The sequence below is a fragment of the Lolium perenne genome, chromosome 7 (genome assembly GCF_019359855.2).
Source record: "Lolium perenne isolate Kyuss_39 chromosome 7, Kyuss_2.0, whole genome shotgun sequence".
NCBI classification, from domain to species: Eukaryota; Viridiplantae; Streptophyta; class Magnoliopsida; order Poales; family Poaceae; genus Lolium; species Lolium perenne.
The window spans coordinates 218,908,782-218,932,185 of record NC_067250.2 but is presented as its reverse complement, the minus strand read 5'-3'; the positions used below and the strand labels follow the sequence as shown (position 1 = coordinate 218,932,185).

General features: G+C 46.7%; 1 protein-coding gene and 1 long non-coding RNA gene across 4 annotated transcripts; one reads left to right on the top strand and one right to left on the bottom strand.

Moving 5' to 3' along the window:
* Positions 1–13,486: 13,486 nt before the first annotated feature.
* LOC127314152 (F-box protein At5g39450) lies at positions 13,487–16,096 on the bottom strand. Of its 3 annotated transcripts, none has more exons than XM_051344615.1 (3): positions 14,325–16,096; positions 13,839–13,890; positions 13,487–13,763 (listed from the first exon to the last, which is right to left on the bottom strand). In XM_051344615.1, exons 1-2 carry the CDS (start codon positions 15,990–15,992, stop codon positions 13,855–13,857), a joined length of 1,704 nt encoding a protein of 567 aa, XP_051200575.1. In that variant the 5' UTR covers positions 15,993–16,096; the 3' UTR covers positions 13,487–13,763; positions 13,839–13,854. The 3 variants fall into 3 exon arrangements, with proteins under 3 accessions (XP_051200575.1, XP_051200576.1, XP_071680644.1); XM_051344616.1 differs by having other exon boundaries at positions 13,487–13,756; XM_071824543.1 differs by having other exon boundaries at positions 13,487–13,890.
* Positions 16,097–16,294: 198 nt separating this feature from the next.
* LOC127314153 (uncharacterized) lies at positions 16,295–22,842 on the top strand. Its single transcript, XR_011749536.1, has 5 exons — positions 16,295–16,708; positions 18,243–18,305; positions 20,021–20,162; positions 20,313–20,397; positions 22,643–22,842. It is a non-coding gene; the product is annotated as an uncharacterized lncRNA (long non-coding RNA).
* The last annotated feature ends 562 nt before the right edge of the window (positions 22,843–23,404 follow it).

Genomic DNA, 23,404 nt, shown 5'->3' with positions numbered 1-23,404 from the left:
TTAGTCTGCTTACAAACCGATTAGTCCTTAGGCTAGCACAACATATATATAGAACTACACATACACTTCATCTTCCATCCGGAACCCCTAGACGACAATCTGGATCATGAAGTCAGGAAGGTCTCCACCATTTCCTTTCATAGTGGCCACTTGGTACGCCATGGTCTTCCGGAGGTACTCTAGTCGCTCCTGTGAATTCATTCCACAAGTCCCGAGTCAGCTTCAATGAGGATGATCAAAGAATTTTAAAAACATGGTCACACTATTCGGGAAAACTTTGGCTTACATTGCTTAGGATTGACCTGACATACAGCCCGTTGAACTCTCTAATGTAGTGCAGGATGTACACACCACTATGCTCACTGTATGGTGGTTCAGCATTTCTTGTCAGTTTCAAAACCTAAGGACTTCCGCATGTATAATTTAGTAAGCTATCCACAATATTTGCTTACCTGCTGCAGTTGAAGTGTGCACCGGCATGGTACTTGATCTGCCAGTTGTTAGCATTCAAATCCCAATCTGGTAGGTTCTCGTGGATGCAACGGACCAGCCCGTGCAGTGTTTTTTTCGCTGTCTCCTCATGCTTAGCACGCATCACGTCTTCTCCATAGAATGTCGTCGTCGGATCCATCACCAGCATGTGTTTATTCTCTGTATCAAACACATACAAGGCCCAGCTCTGCAGCACTTCCAGTGGCATCATCAGCTGCCACCAAAACAAACCATATATGTTCATCAATCTACATGCCTTAATTTAGTAGATTCCTCAATTTTCACAAGCCAGTACATATACAAAGGAGAACTAACCTTCTTCACAAACTCTAACTTGTACCCTAACTCATCGGATGACATCATGCTTTTCATGAAGGCATAGTCTATATACCTTGGACTCACAGTCATTAGGTGTCGCTGAAATTTTCCAACGCATTGTCAGTGCAAGTATCATACGCCACCGAAAAAAACATGGATCAGAAATCAGAAATACATATCACACATAGATTGCATCCATAATCATTTTATGCCACACACATACCGCAAATCTTGGGTCAAATATGTGCCGCCAACGAGCCTCAGAATATCCATAAAGCTTGAATTCTAGAACCTTAAGCATCCTGTGCACCGCTGACCATCCAATAAATGTAATCTTGCCACCAGGTCCAAATTCAATCTTGAAGTCCCATCCTGTCAGATGAATCTTTGTAGGTCGTCGGTGTTTAAACCATTTCCTGAACAATCAGCACCAGGTAAATGGTTCAACTTAATATTCAAGTCTCGCTACAAATGAACAAACCCAAAACCAAACTTAAATTCTGGAAGCGGGGTTACCTGTCAAGCTCCCTCTCACTGCACGCCATCATATTGTCAACAAAGTTAAGAACTAGGCTCCCCAGTGGTTCCTCATGACTAAGCCCATATGTTGCAGGGAAGTTCTCTCCAATTTCAGTCTTCACACGAACTCCAGCGGGAACTGGGATTTCAAATCCTGTAACATCAACTGATGGCCCCCAAGTGCCGCTGCGTCCTGCAGCAGCCCTAACAGATGAACCGCTGCCAGCCAAGTCAACAAACACCCGCCTTCTGTCAACGCCAACACGTGAACTGCTACCGCCAGCAAGACCTATTCCGATAACATGACAGACTGAGTACATGTTACGAGCAAAATCAAGGAACCAGGCATGGACTGATGTTACAGAAAGTCCACTAACCTGGTGCTGATTCAACATCCTCAGCCGTAGGCCCAAAATTCTCCAATGCAACACCTGCTGGGAAACGATCGCATGTCACTTGACCTGCAGCAGCATTTGTCAGCAAGGTTTCCAACATAACATCCCCCACTTCATATGTATGTTTCACACAAAACCTGGAATAGCCATCAAGCAAAAAAACTCACCACCATTCCGCCTCTGATCTGAGCTGCCACCATCAGTAAGTCCAAAATTCCCGGTTCCAACCGATAGACCATTTCTTCCACCTGGCTCCCCAGATGGTGTACCCTCCATAGCTTGTCTCTCACCAGAGCCCTGAGGTGATGCATCGCCTGTTCTGCAACTCCCTATCCCTATTTTTTACAAATGATCACCCGGCACATTATAAAATTTGCGGACACCTCTTGCATGCAAATATCTACAGACCTGCATACTACCAAAATTTATCTACATTCATCACCAACCTGTAGGTGAAACACCGTCCTCGCCCCCCCCTTGTGCATCAACTTCGTATGCAGAAGAACTACAAACCAGAGTGCCAGCTCCCACTGTCCAACCACAAAATATTGGAATGCACATTTTCAGGAAAAGATAATAGAGAAATGCTTTCATGCTATCAAGATATATTATGTTGACAATCTTAAAAATGTCACCTTCCAACCCACATGGATAGTCTTCATCGGAACCATCCGCTGCAAAAAAGGAAGACACACAGAGAACATGAAACACTAGTTCTTTCCCGGAACATGCTACATATCGGTACTGCAAATCCACCAGGCTATCAAAAAAAATACAGAGTCCCACTCACATTCTCTAGACGGAGCATATGGTATGTTCATCCCTTCCGCAAACCGAACTCTCTTCTTCGGCCGCTTAACTCGGTTCGCCTTCTGTTTAGTGCGCCTACGCACATACTGCTGCAGCGGAACATGTTGCGGAACACCTCCCCCTCCAGACTGACTGTTGTCCGCTTCACCCACAGGAGTTGCAACAGTTGCTGAAAATAAGGAAATCGGCACCATGGTTACTTCTTTTCTTCATTCACTAAAATAATTCCCATCTTCCCCCACAGATATACCAAACTAAATTTACCTGAAACGCTCACTCTTATCTCACTCCCTTCTTCGTGCGGCACATGGTCTCTAGCACCAGCAGCTGAAAAAAAACAGGTACAAATGGTTTATTTCACAACAATTTTTACAAAGAGGGCTAGGTTTGCCTGCTTGAAAGAAACATCCATCTATAGAACGTTGCAGCTCACGAAAAAGAAAAAAAAACTCACCTCCTATCACAGTGCCCACATCCTTTTCAGCTTCTTTCCGTCCGGTTGTTGCATCGAAAGCAAACGAACTCCTGATTTCATCGTCAATTATTTCTGCGCAAATATACAAAATTTCTCTAGTTCTCCTCACAAAGCCAGCATTTTTTTAAAGTTCATCACTGTATCACAATGGAAATCAACAAAATCTGTACCATTGTTCCCCTCCATCTCAGATATCATCTTTGCAATTTTTTCATCATTGTACATGCCAGCATTTCCTGCAATTATATATACGATCACCAAATTCTTAGACTTGAGACAAGACTCCATGTGAAATTGGTTTTTTTTGCAAATTACACTATTGTAACAAAATATGCATGTTACCTTCTCCATTTAGTTCTGCATGTAGCTGTCTTGCAAGTTCCTCGTCACCTATGCACCGATCGTACATACCTACCCCCCCACCGAGATATATGATGTCGTCGTCTCTCTCAAATACCATAGGTCCCTTTCCACGGTCTTCAATGGACACACGCCGACTAGCAGATGATCTACCTTCTCCATATGCCCAGCTATCCCCTTCACACTCTTGCATGAATCGACTGCTACCAGCCGACTCAGTGCTTGCCTCAGCATTTTCATCACCCATCGTATCATCGTCGGACGGCTCCATCGGATTTGACACATTCTCTGCATTTGAGAAACACACAGACCATTTGGTCCTCAGTAAAATGCATGGTTTAACAGGACTGAAAGCAAATAGTAACCAGAACTACACAGGTCAGAACGACAAATATTAACCAGAACTACACACTGCCATATAAGTTCCATCTAACCTGGATCACCATACAACACCATGACCATGCATTCCTTGCTCATCCCGATGCCAGTGTCATCATCTATCAGTAACAACAATTGTAGGTCATTACTTTAATCACAACTGGCCCTTAGAAAAAGCTTAATTATTAGATCAGCACTGCAACTTCTCTAAATGATGCTACTTCTGCAAACTGTTCTAACCTTTGCTCCCACCATCCTGGGGTTGTGCTGCAATAAGTTGCTCATTTGCCGCCAATGGTTCTTGCCCCTCAACTGCAGACAGAAATTGAAAAAATGAATTCAAAATTCACCACCATCATGTACTGTAAAAACTTTATGGATTCAAAATGATGCATTGTCTGCAAGTACATGTTTCAACTGGACCTCCTCCCGGGAAGAGAGCATCTGCAAATGTGCTTGCTAGTGCATCCCTGTCGTCGTCCACACCTCTGAAGATCTCATCAACCAACATGTGATTCATCTCTCCAGGGATTGCAAGCTCGTTGGCAACCCTGGCTACAGCATTCCGAATGCGAGGGATTACCTCCTCATCCACCAGCGCTTTAACCTTAGCAACCCCCTGCAATACATATCCATCCGCAATAATTAATTTTGTTTCGGCAAAAGAGAGCAGCCGACATGTGTACATATGATTTACACACCTCTGTTTTACTAAGCAGCCTGCAACTTTTCTTACTGACTGACGGTACTCCTATCCCGCCATTTTCAATCAGGGGGTGCATCCGCAAGGTCTCTCCTGCCCTTGCATTCACTGGCTTCGTCTGCATCATCAAAATGTAATTCTTAATGGCTAGCAAAAAAAATATCAGCCAATTTGGCACAGAAAACAGAACTAATCATCCCTGTTTTACCTTGTATTTTACTTCACCGTTGACACCATCCTCCATCAGAAGATTGACCAATTCTTTCAGCTTGTCCGTGGTGTACACAGCAACTTTTGGACCCATCGTTGTTTCCAATCCAGCAGCACCAAAATCAACCCATTCGATGCAGAACAGCTGATCACAAAAAGGCAAAAGTGCAGACCACATTAAGAAAGCTGCACTGCAGAGCCAAAAAGGCATGGATGTGGATACAAAGTAAACTAAAGCACAAGTGTCCGAACTCACCGCCGCTGCCAGTGGGCATCCACCGAGGACGTATATGTCTGAATTTTTTCCCTTATCTATCTTCAGCCTTCCTGCTGCCGTCTGCATCTGCGTCACAACATAACCAGCCCAGTCGTACTCATGCAGCTTCTCCGGGCAAATGACAATCCCCATAATCTCTTCAGGGATGCTTGGGATTGCTTGACGTGGAGCGATGTATGTGCTGCACACAAGCAGCGTGTATGCAACCTGAGCAGCTACTACCTGCCTACGAGTCAAGCTGGCCACGTCGCAGCTTTCGAAAACCTTCTTCAGGTCATCCATGCTAATACCTGCAGATCTGTCAACTGGAATCTGTAGTAGTGCTTGGATTGCCTCGATCTGGTCACCCCTGACCTTTGTGCTAAGCCTAGACGTACGACTGTGGATTGTTTTCCCCCCTGACCGTACACCCAATACCCTAACTATTTCTTCCCTAGTTACACGGCGGACCTGGCCGTCCTTGAAAGTCATATCCATGGTCTCAGGGTCGAGGCTAGCAAGGCAATGGACGTAGAACCTCCTATCTACAAGCCCTACCAACCTGGTGGCCAACAGGCTAGCCAAACCAGTTCTCTCCACGACTGGATAGTAGATCGGCCCTACCCCTAGGACTGGAACGACGGAGAAGCCTGTGCGCGTCGTCGGCATCTTCTTCTTCTTTGCGGATGTAGCGGCAGCTAGCATTGGCGTCGACGTGCCCCACGCCCGTGTAGATCTGGATGCAGCCGATGACTGCAACTCCGCCTGACTCCTCCATTTCGTTCTGCTCCTCGTCGGCGTCGCCGCCGGCGGTTCCATTGACCGCAGCTCGGCAAAACCTACAGACGAGAAAAATCGTAAGAAATCTTCTTCACCGCATCTTCCAAAGACTCAGTGTCTGCTCTCGGAGGAAATTTGCTTTTTTTAAGGCGCAGAAGACGGAGCGGTCAGAGATGAACTCACCAGTTCCTCCACTCTCTTGCTCGCTCCCTAGACCAGTTCTCCAGCTCTTCGCTCGGCTACCAAGGAAATGAAGCACTGTTTGCACAAGGCTGCAGAGGAGGACGACCCTTCCTTGACTTAAAGAGACCATCTCCCTGCCCCCCACGGCACACGTGTCATCCCGTTAGATTTTGCATATCTTTTCCACAATTAATATCACCTCTTCTGTAGCTACCCACCCACCACTTGACCCAATTTGGGGCACGGCAATGGCGGGAATTCTCCCGCCCATCGGCCATCTCCTCATTTCTCCCATTAAACATTTTTTCTATACTCCATTTCCCCTTCATTTTAGTGTGCCCCTGAAATCAATCGGTGACCGGGGGCATATGCTCACACCTTCCTTGCTCCAAACAGACTAATGGCTCAAACTGCATCCTCAGCTCGATAACCCCACATGAATGGAGCCCACCATTGATTTGGAACAGTCTGGGAACACCTGACCGGCTTTCCAAAACTACAGTAATCGTCCTTTTTTCCTAGTCTGGACCAGCAGATCGGTACGCTTTTGGGCACACATCCTCCAGGTTGAGTACTTTATAAACCACCAGATGCCAAGCAGCTAAAAAACAATTGCAGGGGATGTTTTTCTGCCTGCCATAAGCGCGGCACGCATTGCTCTGTGGCCCACTTTGCATGTGTGATATTCAAAGACCATGCATGCAGGTCAAACATAAGTACAAAGGCTTTGGAACTGATTACTGAGGGCTGGCACAGATTAATTAGCGACACATACAGGACAGCGGGTTACATTTGTAGTTCGTACGGCACAACTAATCACTACCCAAACACCTGGCAAAGCTAGCATTACCATCATACGGCTACATCTGGACCACAATCAGCACAGCCAAGAACCTAATCTAGTTAAGTCGGGGGCGCTTCGCACTGCAGACTTCTTCATCCTCGTCGTAGTACCAGATCGGTTCAGTCCAGATCCCTGAGTTGTCTCCCTCCTCAAGCTCAGCTTCCCCAACAACGGCAGCAATGGCTGGGGAGAATGGATCGTACTCACCGATCTGCTCATTCCCCAAGTCAACAGCATCCACCTCCTCCTTGCCCTCGCAAGGACCAGTGCGAACCTGAAGATTTGTACAGAAAAAAAGTAATTAGTGTCAAAAAATGCAGTACAGCACCTCATGTTTTTCTTGCAGTCATGTCTCACCTGATCAGACAACAGTCCATCCAGCCTGAATCCTTCCTCCGAAACTCCCCTAGTTTCAAATGCAGCCACCAGCACCACCGCGCCCTTTGCATCTTTCCACTCAGACGACTCCTCCTGGCTAATCCCTTTTGTTTCAGATGCCTGCAAACAGAAGTTCAAAAATATTAATTTTTGCGCCTACAAGATGTCTTCGAACGCAATGAATTCAGTAACAGATAAGATCCAGCAGCTAAAAGTGATACCTCAACATTCCACAGCTCCTTGTTTGGTATTTCACCAAGGGAACCCAACATAGCAATGTTGCTGCTGCCGAGCGCTTCTTCCATGACCTCTGCTGCTAAAATGTGGAGAGGAGTGCAAACCTGCTAAGCGCTAGTGCCTTGGTGTGGTTCTGAACGTCCAAGACCCAGGCTCCCATTTATATAGTTCTTCTCAGCTCCATTTTCCCTCCCACTTTCAAATTTTGAATTTCAAAATCTGAGTCAGGGTACTCTGCATGGCCCACCTCATACAGCCAATTGAATGAGTCCATATCTACCTATTTTTGTAGCCAGCTGTCCACAATTTAATTATCAAATATGACAGCCGGAAGAAACTACAACAGCTGCAGGTTACAGCACACTGATTTCTTCAGACTTATATTCTCCTTTTCAATCACTACTGCAATATAAAATTTAAACTACTACATGTTCTAACACTCACATTTACGCCAAAATAAAATTTTCAACATCCAAAGACATTTTTTCACAGACGCAGTATGGTCACTGCCACAAATTAAACACCATTTTCCATCATGAATAAAAAACGCTACGCATTTTTCGAGTTTCTAATTTTGGTACCGTGCATTTTGTACCATTCCATCAAATTAGTTTAAAAAAAAACTAGCAGTTCAACCTCCACATTACATCAAACAACGGATATTATGCTGCCGTGCCACTTGGATCAACTATTCGATCAGGCATTCATCTCGTTTTACCACATCGGCTTCAGGTAAGCAAAGCATCAGCCTGTTTTGCGCATGTCGTCCTACGGTGTCCAGGCAACCCACATCTGGTGCACTTCGCAACCTTCCGCGGCTGCTTCGGAGCGTCCCCACGCTGGGGGCATGTGGTCCTTTTGTGCCCGCTGCACTTGCAAATTGTGCAGAAACGGGTACGCTTCGTAAGGCCACCGGTACCCTCGTACGGAGCCTTGTCTCTGCTAGTCGTTGGCCTCCCAGCACCGCGGATTTTCAATGGAGCTCCCAGTCCTTGAAGCAGATTAGCTTCATCAGGGACGGTCAACTCTTCTCCCCCCAAATATAGTTCTGCTACTCCTTCATCAGGTTGATATGACGGTCTGTCCTCAAGACCAAGTCCATCCCTCATGTTATCAAATGGGGCCATGATCAGTAGGTTGCTTTCAAAAAGACTATCAAGCTTCTCATACGCCTCAGCACTTGCATCACCCAGCCTGACCAGTTCCAGGGCTTTCTTGTACAACAAAGAATGTCTGTAGGTGAAAGAGCGGCTGGAGGCATGGTCATTCTGGTACACCTCGAGGTGCTCTGGCAGCACATCCCTCGCATCCCTGGTCCACCTCTTCAAAATGTGTCTCTTTGGTAATTCTTCAACACCCAAGTAATCCATGACCTATGTACAAAAGATAGGAAGTTATCAGTTTTTTTCTACTGCCATTAATGACCAACCGGGATCCATTGGGCTGCATTTTTATTTATTCCTACTTTACCTTGATGCTATGGCTGCAGACAATTCCCATATGCTCAAAAAGGCCACATTCACACTCAAAAAATTCCCCGTCATCCACCACCTTCACCTGAAATTCAACCCTGCTCCATTTTTCTCTCTTGTGCGCCTTCGTGTGCTTTGCCAGGTACAACTTCCCCTTTACAACCTCCTCAATGCGGTATGCCCCCGCCATGTATAAATTATGACCAAATTGTTCGAACATAGATCGTGTGTACACCTTGCTTGCATGCTCCTCTATCGACAGATTCGCATGCAGCACTGCATTGGCCTGTCACGAAAGGACCAACAACATTTGTCCTAGTTATTGTGTTGGTTAATGGGTTAATGAGGTCTCCATAGACAACTACAATATAGTGCGACAAATAAGTATTTAAATTAAAAAGTAACAAAACAAATCCACTATTTATCTCACCACTTTTGTTCTCTTTTCCTGATAACCCTCGTCCTTCTCGCGATCATGCTGCAGACGCATGTAGTGCTTGACAAACATGTTCATAGCACATCCAGGCGGCACATAGCTTTTTAACATCATGTTTGCACTCTCGCTTCGCTGTGTGCTCGTCATCTTAGCACAGAAAACACCTCTGAAATATGGCTTTGCCCACTTGTGCCTTACTTCAAAAATCTGGGTCATGAAGGGGTGTGTCTTCAGGCTGTATTTCTCTACCAGCATTGCCCATGCTGTTTCAAACTCATCCTCCGTCAGCATATGGTTCACAATTTTGTGGAATTCTGCCCTGAACTCACTCTTCTTGCTGTACAGAGGGCCCAAACACTCCTTTGCCTTTTTCAGAACGTGCCATTTGCACCATCTGTGAACTGTTCCCGGCAAAACTTTGCTTATTGCCACTTCCATGGCTCTGCACTGGTCTGCATCATATGGGGAAAAATGGTGGTCAAAAAAATGCCAGCGCTACAGGGAAAATGTTTTTAGCACGAACCAACTATTTTTTTTTACTAATCATGAATAATTGCCTCCTTAAAACCATACCTGTCAGGATTGTCTTTGGTGGCACACCACCCATCATCCGAACAAATTCCCCAAATACCCACTCGAAACTCTCTGTTTGCTCATCCCTCAACAGCACACCTCCTAGAATGATGCTCTGGAAATGGTTGTTAACCCCAACAAATAGCCCAAATGGCATGTCATACAAGTTTGTCCTATAAGTTGTGTCGAATGTCACTACATCCCCAAAATATTTGTATTGCATACGGCTTGATCCGTTTGCCCACATCAGATTCTTAATCCGGCTGTCTGAATCAGCCAGCACCCTGTACGTGAACTCAGGATCTTTCGATCCAATCTCCGCAAAAACCTCTATTGTCTTCTTCACATCGTCATCAGCTTGCTCCTTGCTTATCCGTCCACACAAATTCTTCAAGGTTCTCTTTGTGAACGGCACATTACCAACACCTCCAAAAAAACTACCTATTATGCTGTACACTTTTCCAATGTTTATGTTGTTCTCGCGAAGTTGCTTCACCAGATCCTTTGTGTACACATCTATGTGCTTGTGCGATGGCCAGTACACCTTCTCTGCACAAGTTATGGATAGGGAGTGGTTATGCCTAACTCGATGCTCTGTTATGTACCAACCATTATCTTCTGACCGAAGCAAACGAATCATCGCTGGGCACTCGCAGCGGCACGACCGTGTGTTCTCACCTGTAGGTTTCCCCTACAAGAAAAAAGACAAGAAGAGCTCAATAAATACTTGCTTCTGCAAACAATGTATATAGGAAAACGGTAGGTTTTGATGATTATCTTACAGAACAGCCGCAAACGATTTCTTGCATTGTCTTCGTCCTCTGTGGGTTCAGCCTGCTTTTCCCATATCTAACGCCAAAACCATGTTCCCATGAATATAGATTGTAGAAATCGTATGCCTCGCCAAGTGAATCGAAGCTCATGCCCAGCGTTGGCTCTAACACAAAATCCCCTCTTCTCTCAGGGTAACTTCTAATCATCTTCTCCAGTGTCCCAATCCTGTTTGGGCAAGGAACCCGCTCGGCAGCATTCCCCCCTACGCGCACCCTGCATCACGCCGAGTATAAGTTATTATTCAAACAGGGTTTTCCCGGAAATATTTTACTTCTCGCAGGGAGAAACAACAGTTTACTCGTAGTTGCCCCCCGTTTTTCTGACCTAAGAACTGAGTTTCCACTACATAACAGGCTCGAACTATAATGAATTTATATAACTAATCTGCTGCTGAGGCAGATCAGACTTTCAAGTCTGACGGAAAACATGTAACTACCCAATAAAGTTATGTATACGATCCATCCCGTTTGGTGCTAATCAACTGCTGATTACCAGATTCAGGCCACCGTACCTTTTGATCCACCCTGGAGCTTCAGGGTTCACTTTCAGTGTAGATTGCTCTGATTCCGTTGGGCCATCAGCCACAACAATCTTCCTCTTAGCACTGCAGCTCCCTCCCATTTGAATGCAGGCCGCCGATCTCGTATCTCCCCCAACTTCCCCAGCGCTTTCTTCAGGCTGCACATCTCCTCCAGCTATCCCTTTCCCTGCTGCAACGCTGTCTGCTTCGTCGTCACCTGTAGCATCGTGCGCCGCCGCCACCACGCTGACTGCACCTTCGTCCTCAACGCGCAGTGTGTATCCTGGGTCCACGATACCAGCGAGATCCGACGAGTCGCCGAAATTCAGCCTGAATCAGTGGCCCATTTTTCCCGGGGGTGAGTCAAAAATGCAAAATCCGAAAGATCCACAAAACCGTAGACGAATCGCACGATGTCGGCGGACGAATCTATGAGCTTACCTCTCCACTGGCCCCAGAGGGAAGTCCATATCGCCGCAGCCCCGCAGTTCCCGGCAATGGAGCTTCGCCAGCGGCGCCTCCTCCAGCGGCCGCAAAACTTCACTGGGTTCGCCGTCCTCTCCACTCCGCCGCCGGTCGAGACTCCAGCAGCTCACTCCCCAGCTAAATCTAATCCCCACGGACGAAAATTTTGGACCGATAGTACAAGATTTGCAGCGGCATCCAGTTCGGCCGGCTCAAGAAATTGACCGTGACCCGAGCGACGGAAACAGCCACCAGCCGCAGTAAATGAAGTGTGTACATCGTAACAGTTCGCTGCGGGACCATGTATTCCTCTTTTTCTGCCCACGCTCGACCAGTCAAAATAACTGGAACCACCAATCTTGACGCAAACATGGACGGCCCAGATAGTATGATCATCTGGGCGTACGAGCCAAAACGCCGCCTCCGCTGCATCACATGCTTCTAGGCACTTTGTAAGATTGAGAGGTGGGATTTATAGTAATATACTACTACTTTTTTTTATCATAACTATTGCACATACAGTGTTTTCTATATATAACATGGCACTAGGTTATAGTACCTACATTCCAATGAATAATCCTTATATTATTTTTGAAAAAGGAAATCATGTAAAATTTAACTTAGTTTTTCAAAATATCATTAATATGCAAAATACAAAATAAATATCTATTAAAATATTTTTATATCATATCTATAGAATATCGTATTTGTTGATAATTTTTTATAAAAGTTTGATCAATCTTTACTTAGCTTGACTTTAAAAAAATAAGTTTTATGCATCAAAATGGAGGGAGTAGTTAACAGTTGGCTAAGAACGACGGAACTCTAGTTTTCTAATACCAAGCAATATGAAATAGCTGATTACATTTGGCCTTCACAAATCTGGGATGACCATACCTGCCTTCGAAGGCAAAGTATTAATCATTTCTTTGTTGCATAAACAAATACAGTAGACACTTAAACGGACAGGTGTTTCTGCACTCAATGCATATACACCTTTTATTTAAAATGCATTTTAAATATATTAAAAAATAGTAAACAAATATAAAATGTCTCGTCTATATTTTAACATGTTACACGCTCATAAAGTTAATTCAGCAAATACTGACGTGTACTATAAAAAAAGATAAATTTATTAGGGAGTGGTGTTTTGGAACATGGGAGCATATGCTCCCTACATTTTGAGATACATCCTACACACTGAATTTCAAAAAAAATGAAACAAAAATTTCGCACGTACATCTTCACGTGCTACACGCTCATAAAGTCGTTTCATAAAAAATCAACATTCATGAGACGTTTGTGAAAAAGATAAAATTTATTGCTAAAAATAATGCTTTTGACAAGATAAATTTTCTCTTTTTTACATAGACCAAAAAAATATTGGTTTTTTGTGAAATTTGATGAACCCACATATATCTACATGTAGAATTTTTTGTCAAAAATTTTCGACACTTCGAAATGTGATTTGGTAGAGGGAGCATACGCCTCACAGGCCCCAGTTGATGTTAAGTGAGCTCACAGGCCCCCCACCGCTGTCTCTGACATGTGGGGTTTAAGTGACCTGGGGGTTATAAGGAATTCCCCCTCTTTTTACACAGGGCACAAAAATTATGTCCGCATAGAACACATCCCTCTACACGCGAAAAAAAATTCCTGAATTTTTGAACTTTTTAAAATACGTTTTTTACATAACAGGTGCATATGCATCCGGGATGAGTTTTGAGTGTCCGCTATTGAACCCCTACAAAAGATACACACTTGTGGTAGGCAGATAATGTATGACAAAAATGAAATAATTATGTGAGATCTATCATGGCAGTTTATATATTGTGCCAGCCAAGAATCTGATTCAACCATATATACTTTGAAAAAAAAATACAATTTCATTACAAATGGCGCCATCTTGGCACTTGCTGAATCGCAGCTCATTCGTTTGGGGGAATTGATTTGGATAATTTTAAAGCAGAAGCATGAAAATAACTAAGATAATGGCAATACAGCTATGTATATTGATGCCATTTCCTGTTTTCTGAGGGAAAGTGGCATTTCTTTGAAGATACTATATTTAGCACTACAGTCTTCTTGACCATCATGTCAAAGCAAGCAGGTTTTGGTCTGTAGCCTGCCAATGAGGAAAACTGAAACTTCATCGAGCAACATCACTTTTTTGTTTGCGAAATAACATCACTTGCTTTACCTCTGCATCAGTTGGATCATCCGAGTTCATGGCCCTTAGTTGCGTCTTTTACCTGTTAGATGAGGACATCAATGAAATTGGTAGCTAAGGTCAACAAGCAGTAACAACTTAAATTTCTAAATACAAAGTGAACATACGGAAATTTGTTGGGATCAAAGGATTTGGTCATAACTCAGTGTCTCAGTTCATCGTGATGGTGTTGAGAGGACGGTGTTGTGCAAACAACTAATATATGGAAATTTGCCGGGGTCAAAAGATTTAGTGTTAACTCTATTTATCATATCAGATGGTTGTCCAAAAAACAAATATGAATTTAACTAGGCTCTTATTAGATAGCGAATCTGAATAAGAAATGGGTGAACCTTGGATGGCCTACTAGTAAGAGCCTAGTTGCTATCAATTTCAATTTTGTACTTGTTAGAATGTTGATCTTGTCAGAACTTTCAAAGTGGATTAAGCAGAATAAAATTGTAGTGCCATATATACCTGGGAGGTAGAAGATGAGCAGCTGGAACTACCGTGCATCACAGTATAAACATTGGAGTAAGACTTGGTGAGGTACACAAAGTTTGGTATCGGCGGCAATGCAGGCACACGCTCCCCTTTCCTCAGTAGCTCCTCTAAATTGAGCCTTTGCAAGGTGAGGACAGACTTGCTGTCTCTCCAAACAAAGGCGAGCCAGCCATCCTGGAGAACAAACAATGACCCAGGCTTTGAGCCAGGGTACCTGAACCCATAACCATTGGCAATGCCCTCCCCGGCAAAACTTCTCTCGATGTCCACACTGCGGGAATCCTCGTCTTCTGTCATCCATGGAAATGCCTCCGTGGATGGTTCACCCACCCGCACGACAAACATGGACGACCCATTGGGATGCACCACATAGTGTGTGCCCTCCAACACCTTGGTTGCAATCAGCAGAAGCTTCCCCTCGCTGTCTTTCTCATATGAAAGGAGAAGGAAGAAGAGAGCCTTCCCTGGTTTGCACTCGTCCTCCGGTCTCCCCGGTGGCCACCCAAACGTGCCTCCCCACAGCCCGGCATACTCCCGGCCGGGCATGGGTGTCTGCGTCGTCAGCTTGTAGAGCGCCAACCGGTTATCGTTCATGCTCGGCCATGCGCGGTAGGTCGACAGTCGCACCCGCGAGCCCCGGAGGCTGAGGCCGACCATCTGACCGGCGCGCAAGAACTTGTCAAATGGCAGATGCTTGCTGTCCGCGTAGTCTGACCTCGAATTGGCTGACGCAGAGCGTGTCACCATGTGGCGCAGCCCATTCTTGAGGCGGCAAGCCATCGCAGAGAGGCTCCTCCGCAGCCCCACTTCGTCGCCGGTAGCGTCGACCGCGGGCAGTGGCAGCATCTTCTTGGCGCCCAGTAGCAGCGCCTCGAGCTCCGGCGTGCCCACCATACCCCCGCCGGATTCGGTGTGCATCCGCAGCATAGCTTCCCGACGCGCGGCGAGCGCGGGGATGTCCTCGTCGGACCGCGCGAAGAGCGGCGCGGCGGCGAGGTCCGGCGGGAGCGTGAGGCGGCAGGAGGCCACGAGGGCGTCGAGCAGCCGTCGGCGGTTGCCGAAGGAGAGGCGCGGGAACTGCTGGATAGGCGAGGAGGAGAGGGACGCGTGGGCCTCGAGGAGGAGCGTGTTGGCGTGGGGGTTGAGGGCGTCGAGGAGGCCGGGGAAGAGGGAGCCTGGGTGATGGCCATGGAGGAAGAGGAGCGTGGGACGGCCGTGGGCGTCGGCGAGGATCTCGAAGACGGGCGCCCAGAGCAGGCGCGGGGAGAGCTCCTGCGGGATGGCGCGGACGGCGACGAGGGAGAGAAAGCCCGGGAGCGCGGCGACGAGGTTGCCGAGCTCGGGGTTCTGGTGCGCCCAGAGGCCGCGGAGCGGGGACACGGAGTGGAGGAAGCGGCAGACGGTGAGGGAGGATCCGCCCGCGGCGGCGCGCCAGGCTAGGAGGTGGGACAGGGAGGAGGGGAGGAGGCGGCGGCACTGGGCGAGCCACGGCTTGTCGGCGGCGGAGAGGGCGGCGTGGAGGCGGCGCGAGGCGGCGGAGAGCGCGAGGAGGTCGCCGGGGCGGAGGTGGGCGGAGATCAGGGCGAGCACGTCGTCCGGCACCGACAGGATGAGCTCGGCGCCGTCGACGACGGCAGCCATGGGGATCGGGCGGTCGTGTGGCGTGTGCCTCCAGGCAGCTTTTTGCCTTTTGTTTCCTCGACCTCTGAAAAAAAGTGGTTCTTTTTGTAAGCTAAAAGAAAGAAGACGAGACGAGTGACGAGCTCTCGGTTGGCTGTCACTCACAGGGGATTTTTCCAACAAGGGAAATATCTCTTTTATCGCAAAATCTAATTATTGCCTGGGCACTGTCTTGTCTTACACGGTGCTCACCTTTCACGTCCGTCCGATTAACGATCACACGGCTCACTCGCTGCGGGGCAGGTAGGACCACGTGACACGCACGCACAATCCCCAATCCTCTTCATCTCTCACGGGCACACACACAGGAGACGGGAGGGATGGCTGCCGACGGCCCCCACGCGATCCGCCGTGCCCTGGAGAAGGCATGCGCCAGCCGGCCCAGCCCCGGCTGCCGCGCCCTGCCCTCCGCCTTCTTCCCGGCCTCCGACGCCGAGCCCGCCGCCTTGATCAGTGGGTGGTCCTCGCCTCCCTCTGCCTCCATGCCCACCCTTGAAGACATCGACGTCGTCGCCGCCGCCGAAGACCTCCTTCCGAGTTCGGGTCGACCTCGGGCCCTGGCCCGCCCTCTTATGGTGCTGGTGTCTAACCTCCGGAGCGGTATGGTTCGTGCTCCAGAAAGTCGTCGTGGGCGCCATCTTCGCCCTTCCGTCGCGGGCGCAGCCGCAGATTAGACAGTAAGCATTTCTTTTGCTTCAACAGTATGCATTTTCACGATTAAAATGTGCAAGGGATTGCTCATACGGATGTAGTATTGTACTCATAGGATGTATTTTTTTGCTCTGAAGTTATGGTTAGATTAGACACTAGGGATTTCTGATATTTTTTCGCATCAACAAGATGGAGTTTAAAGATTAAAATTTGCGAAATGGATGTAGTCGTTTCTACCAGGATGTAGTTATTTGTAACAGAACCACTTTGTTAATCAAATAAATGTTGTTAGTTGCTCATAAGCATGCATGCATTTGCATTTAAAATTTGAGAAATCTTGCACTCAAATGCTTTGAAACATTGTTCCAAATGTTGTATTTTGCTCTAATAAAATTTTGTGCAAAAATCCCCTCCAAATTTGGGTCAAAATACCCTAAAATCATCAAAATTTGGCCCTGTTTTTATTTTCCAGAGAAAACCCGAAAACCCAGGGGGTTATGGGCAAAATCGCCCCTGTCCTCTTCTCCACGCACGCAGGCACGCAGCTGCCTGGCGCGCCCCTCGTCGCCCGATGCTGCCGGCGGCCAGGATGGGCCTCGCCGCCCCCTGGACCCCTTTAAAGCTCCGCCGCGCCGCCAGGAGAACCCTAGCACGCCGCCCCTCATCTCCTCCTTTCTTCTCTGTGAGCCCCGCCCGAAACCCTAGCTCGGCCAACCTCGCCGTCGCCGCCGTTACCGGCTTCCCCGCGGCCAGCCGACACCGCCACGAGGTCCGCCCGGACTCCCTCGTCCTCCTCCGCCCACGCGCGCAAGGCGGGGGCCCCGGAATCGCCGTGGCCGCGCTCGTCTTCCCCGCAGACGGCAGCGCTCACCGGCGTCGATTCGCCGCCGTCCGGCCTCCTCCGGCGACGCCGTCAACCTCCACGTGCTCGCGGTGAGCTGCTGATGCTCGTGGTGCCCTTCCCCTCCCCGATTGCTTCCTCTACCGGCCCCGCACCGTGTGCCGGCGTCTGCCGCCGCGCGAGCTCGCCGCCGGCCGTCTCCGGCGACCATTGGTGGGCGGCGCCCCCACCAAATGGTTCCCCGAGTCGCCCTGCCCCTTTTGCCCCTGCCCCCGCGCCCGATTGCGGGCTCAATCGCTCGATTGGAGCTCGACCAGAGCTCCCAGGGAGCTCATGGCCGCGCTGACGTCATGCTGACGTCAGCGTGAGGTCATATTTTCTTTTTCTATTTTCTGGTTATTTTCAGTAATTGTTAAATAATTCATATTAATTCAGAAAAATGCAAAGTTATATATCAATTCGATCAGAAAAACATTTCCTATTTACCTATCCATGTTTCATACATGTTTGAAACAATTAAGTATGGAGCTTATTAGAGAACCCTAATACACCCCTCTCATATGGCGGTGTCCGGTGCCGGAACCCCTTTAATCTGACGATGCAATTAGGGTTTTCCGAATTCCTTTAACATGACATATCATTCATATTGTATGCGCATTGCATTATGCCATGTCGTGATTGTTTGTTTCCCCTTTCCGGTATTTGGTTCTTCGCGATAGGATCTGAGCCGGAGTCCGACGTCAACGCCACCGAAGAACAGTACTCATCCGCTGAGGGACAAGGCAAGCCCTAACCTGGTTCATCTATGATTTCGAAATGCTTTTATCTGTGGTTCCTACATATCGCATACGATTCAACTGTCTTTTATCGATAGATAGAGTTACCCTATCTACTGTATGTCCGACCTTTGTAGCCTCGATACCCTGATCCACTGCTCCTAGCATAACTAGGTTTGGCATGTGTGCGTCGCGAGAGCCTTTATCTCTTATGCTTAGCCATGCTTAGTTTGTTACGCTTCTACTCCGGTCTTCGGACTGGAGCCTTACAAGGAAATGAATCTAGCATGACAGGTTGACGTGGTAAGTATAGAGATGATGATAAATATGATTAAAGGCTCAGACGAGAGGCCACATTGGGATGTGGTGGGTTGTTTCGTTTCTGCCGACCCTAGGAACCGGGTTCTCGCCTCTTGAACCAAGACCGAGCGTACAACCACACGAGGCCCTATTATGGTACCCTCTCGACTCACTAACTTGCCTAGTAGATTCCATGAGTCACATAGTTTGCGCGTTACCTGGTCATATGCATTGCATTTTGCTTGGGGGTTAAAGGTACATAACAGGTAGGTAAGCGTGGCCGTGGTGGCTGGGGTTGCGGCCTGCAGGGAAACCCACCTCGCCTCACATCGTTAAGGACCGACTTCGGGACTTGACCCGTTACGACGGAACAATCCTTAGCGCGTGACTCATGGTCTCGCGTGACAAGGTAAAGGTCGTGGTCGACCACCCTCTGCCGGCTCTCCAAGGAAGAGAGCTAATATATATTGGCATTAAGAGTCGGTTGGCGCGTGTGGGTAAAGTTGTGCACCCCTGCAGGGTTATGAATCTTTTCGAAAAGCCGTGTCCACGGTTATGGACGACTTGGGAACGGACGTGGAGATCATAGAGAACCTGAACCTAATCGTAAAACTTGGCAACCAATGTGTGTTTACGGACACCTTCTTCGGGTGTTGAGGGGGTGATCCGAGGATAGTGATTCGAGATGATGAAGTTTGGTGGATACAATATGATGATCAATAGAGATAGAGATGTCGCTCTCTTATCCCCTGTCAAAGGTTACGAGTAGTCGAGCTTCTCTTCTCTCTTATCTTACAAAGGAAAGCGGCTTTACGCAAAAGAAGATCTACCGAGAAAGCCCGCATACCCGATTTGCTAAAAGGTTGTACTAAGTCTTGCTTTGAGTCCTGTACTCGGCTTTGCATGCTTTTGTTTGAGATGAAGTCTGCAGTAGAAGGTGGTTTCTACGTTAACATCGATGGTTAGTTTGGAGTTCCCAGTGCGGCACTGCGACTTATGGGCTGGGTCGTCGCTTTATGTTATGGCTTCTTAAGCCCTTTGCTATCTTGTTATTTAGAATAACATAATTTGCTTCTGTTGCTTGTTGAATGTTGGGTCAGTGACCTCTGCGTGTAATAATTTGGATCTTACTCTGTTAAGAGTTGTAATATATTCTTTTGAGTCGTAGAGTCACTGTTGTGTTACCGATTCTCTCACTGTAGTCTCTCGAGCTCAAAGTTAGGCTTATGTCGGACGAAGATCTGGTATTTGTCTAACCCTGATCCCGGGGGTGCCACATTATTGCCCAAATTTTACACCCTGATTATGCTCGCATGAATATAACTTCAAGAATTTTGTACTTGCAAATGCACTCATGGGACTCAGTTTTTTCCCCTACCAGTACCAGACTGTGAGCTCTAAGCCTCTAATACATGATGCAGAATCCATGGTTGCTTCGCACGTCTGCAGGGCAACGGTACCGGTGGGTGTGGGAGCCTGGGAAGCGGAGCTGGTTACCGGCTGCAAGGCTTCACAAGGGTTCTGCTAGGTGGATCTCAGTCTGCTGTCCTTATTTTCGTTCAGGTAGGGTTCCGGATTGATTTTCGCAGTTCGGTTTGCTTCGATGGCAGTGAGTCCCCTGCGGCCTCCTATGTGTGTTTTTCGCTGGGAGATTTTGCATCTATAGAACACTAAAATCTCGATGTAATCGGATGTTTCTGTCATTTGATCTAGGTTGATTTTGGAAGGGAATCTGAAATTGTAGCTTGAGCGATTCGTTAGTACAACTACAGAGGGACAAGTTCGTCCACAGATCAAGGTGAGAGGACTTTCTATTTGGGCCATATTAATATCTGTCTGTGTTTAGGTTACGTTTTGGTCAGTTCAGCGTGTTTGTGTTCATGAGTACAACTATTGAGGGACAGGGATGTAACTAGACTTGTGTGTGTTCTTAAGCATGTATCATGGTATTAATCATCGTGGCTAACTGGCTATGCTTTTATGTACATTTTTTTTGGCACACAAGATGTAGCTTTTTAAATATTTTTTGGAAACTGCAATTTTAAGGATGTAGCTTCTGTAGGATGAAACTTTAATATTCAGGGGTGACTTTGGGATGCACAAAAAATGTTCTATATGAGATTCATTAGGTTATGATGTAACTTATTTTGGAAACTGCAATTTCATGGATGAAACTTTAATATTCAGGGTGTAGTTTACAGCGTTCGGGATTCAAAATAATTTAGTTCATGAAATTCACTAGTTTACGGTAGCTGGGCATGTGTCGGTCCGGGCCGGGCCTCGGGCCGGCCCGAGGTAAGCCCGACGCAAAAAATCCGGCCCAAGCCCGGCCCGGCCAAATACCCACCAAGCCCGTCGGGCCGCGGGCCGGGCCGTAGTGTAAAATGCTGTTTTCGGGCTACCCAGGCCCGGCCCGGCAGTCGGGCCAACATTTCTCGGCCCAGGCCCAAGTTTTTCGGGCCGGGCCTCGGGCCGGGCTGCCCATGGCCAGGTATGGGTGTAACCAACTAGCCATTATTAAGTCTTTCCCTCTTATGATGTACTTTTTAATATTCAAGATGTAATAATTTTTATGCAAACTGTATCTTTCATTGCATAATTTATGATGTAATTCACAACATTGTTTATTGGCATTTTGGATTAAAAATAAGATGTAAATAGTATGAAAAATTCTAGTTATTGGGATGTAGTTTTAATATACATACAAACTAATGTGCAAAATTCTACTTTCTAGGATGTAAATAGTTTGCAAAATTCTAATTATTAGGATGCAATTATACATGCAAACTGTTTCTACCAGTATGTAGTTATCTAAACATGATGTAGTTTTTGACTTCTCATTCATGATGTAGTTCTTTTTTCAGTTTTAAAAGGATGTAGTTTCATTTTCTTATTTATTTTCATGCGAGAATATGTCATCATGTAGTTCTGATGGATGTAATATTAACTTAGTTCTGATAGATGTTCTTATAGTTCACCATGGATAAACATGTTCATGGTTTCTTCATAGTCTATTTTGGTACTTCTATTTTTGCACTGGAGTAAGTTCTTAATGTTACATATACTGGAGGCAATTCTTTTTCTTTCTACTTCAAAAGTTAATAAGATCTAGCCACGGGGGCACAAATCGTAAGAACTTACTTTTATAGGATGTACTTTGTGCAAAAACTTGATAAAATCATTTTTGTCTATGGGGATACCTCTGTGTGACCTGATTATCTCTCGAACGATATTATTTAATCGTTTCGTGTGTATGCTCCTCTACGAACATAGTTACATGTCATTTAACCGCTTTTCTCTCAACCCTGAGATGGCCCTGGAGTCCGTCTTCTTAGTTATGATGCAGCTCCTTTGCCTTACAGCTGGCGCTTCCTGCTTATTTATATCCTCATTCTTGCCACTCTTGTTTCAAACAAAGATGCATTTCTCCTTTTGCTTGTCCAAGGTATAATTCCACGAGGTGCTGGTCTTAATGGAAAACCCATATGTTTTGCATATTTGTTGTAGTGTAATTTTGCTGCTTCCCAGAAATCAAAAATCATGCCAGGGTAGTGGGTCTTGGGTGGATTCTGATTGCTTTGTGTAGACTGAACCTCGTCATTGCTAGCAGATTCTTCACTAGAAAGTCTTTGGCTTGTCCCATCCCCTGTGTCAGCAGATGGAAGGGTGCTGCTGTTTGGATGACTAGTAGTGGGCTTATTTTCACTGTCAACATCACCAGGCTCGTTGTGGTTCATCCAATGGCACTTCATCTTATTGTATCTGGCCTGTAACTGCTGCTCCAAGTTCTTGCATTTCCACATCTGGTTCTCCTTGTTGATTTGGCATTTCCACATCTGGTTCTCCTTGTTCATTTCGCATTTCCACATCTGTTTCTGCGGGTTGATTCAGGTTTAAAACTACAACTCGAACAAGACCATACATATCTGCAATAAAAGTTCTTTATGTCAGTACACATTCTTTTTTTTTTTGCTACATTCACAATGCATACATGTTTGTTATACAACATCACATCTAACTGAATTATTTCTCTCTTTATGTAGTTTTACATAAAGACACAGCACAAGGTATAAAGGGAACACATCAATTCTGCTCAAGACTTGTACTTTGTCACCTACAAAACATCTGCATAATATCGTTGTGGTAGCTGTGACAATGTTTCTGCTTAAAAAAACCGAAACAATATGTTTGTATTTAGACTTCCAATTTTGCCACAGGAGCAAGATAATGAACAAGTTTCTTACATTCCTTGTCTCTGCTGTACTTTTCAAGTTGAATTTTTTTCTTCATGCCCCTAAATTACATCCCAGATAATATGCATATTACCAATGTTGTGTTGGTACTAGGATGTACATCATCTTTATGGACCTGTTTCGCAGGAAAAATGTGTCACACAAACAGGCTCGCCAAAACATCGATGCGGAGTTTCGTCCCATTTCAGATGATGGTCGTCGGCTTCTCCTTCGGCGCGACGGTGCGCGTCTTCGTCGGCGCCTTCGCTGCCTTCGCCGGAGCCCTTCTCTTCGGTGGCATGGCTCGGCGGTGAGGGTTTTTCGGGTGCGAGGCTGGATGGAAGATTGAGCAGCTGGCGGGAGAAATGAGCGGCGGAGGGGACGGGGTTTTGGGGGAGAAGATGTATATTTTGTTGGTGTGTAGCTGACAGGCGGTTCCCACGCCCAAATTTTTCAGCCCGGCGAAGGGGCTGGCACGGGGTTGCCGGCGCTTCTATCGCCACACTATGAAGTGTGGCGCCCGTGGCATCGGCGCCACACAAATAGGCTCGCCAAAACGGCTAGGTCCCAGGA

What these genes read in the sequence shown, in the direction of transcription:
- LOC127314152 (XM_071824543.1), bottom strand. Translation starts at nt 15,992, where the DNA reads ATGGCTGCCGTCGTCGACGGCGCCGAGCTCATCCTGTCGGTGCCGGAC. An exon ending in GCTCATCTTCTACCTCCCAG is followed by an intron (nt 13,891 to 14,324) that starts GTATATATGGCA and finishes CTCATCTAACAG; the next exon opens with GTAAAAGACGCAACTAAGGG.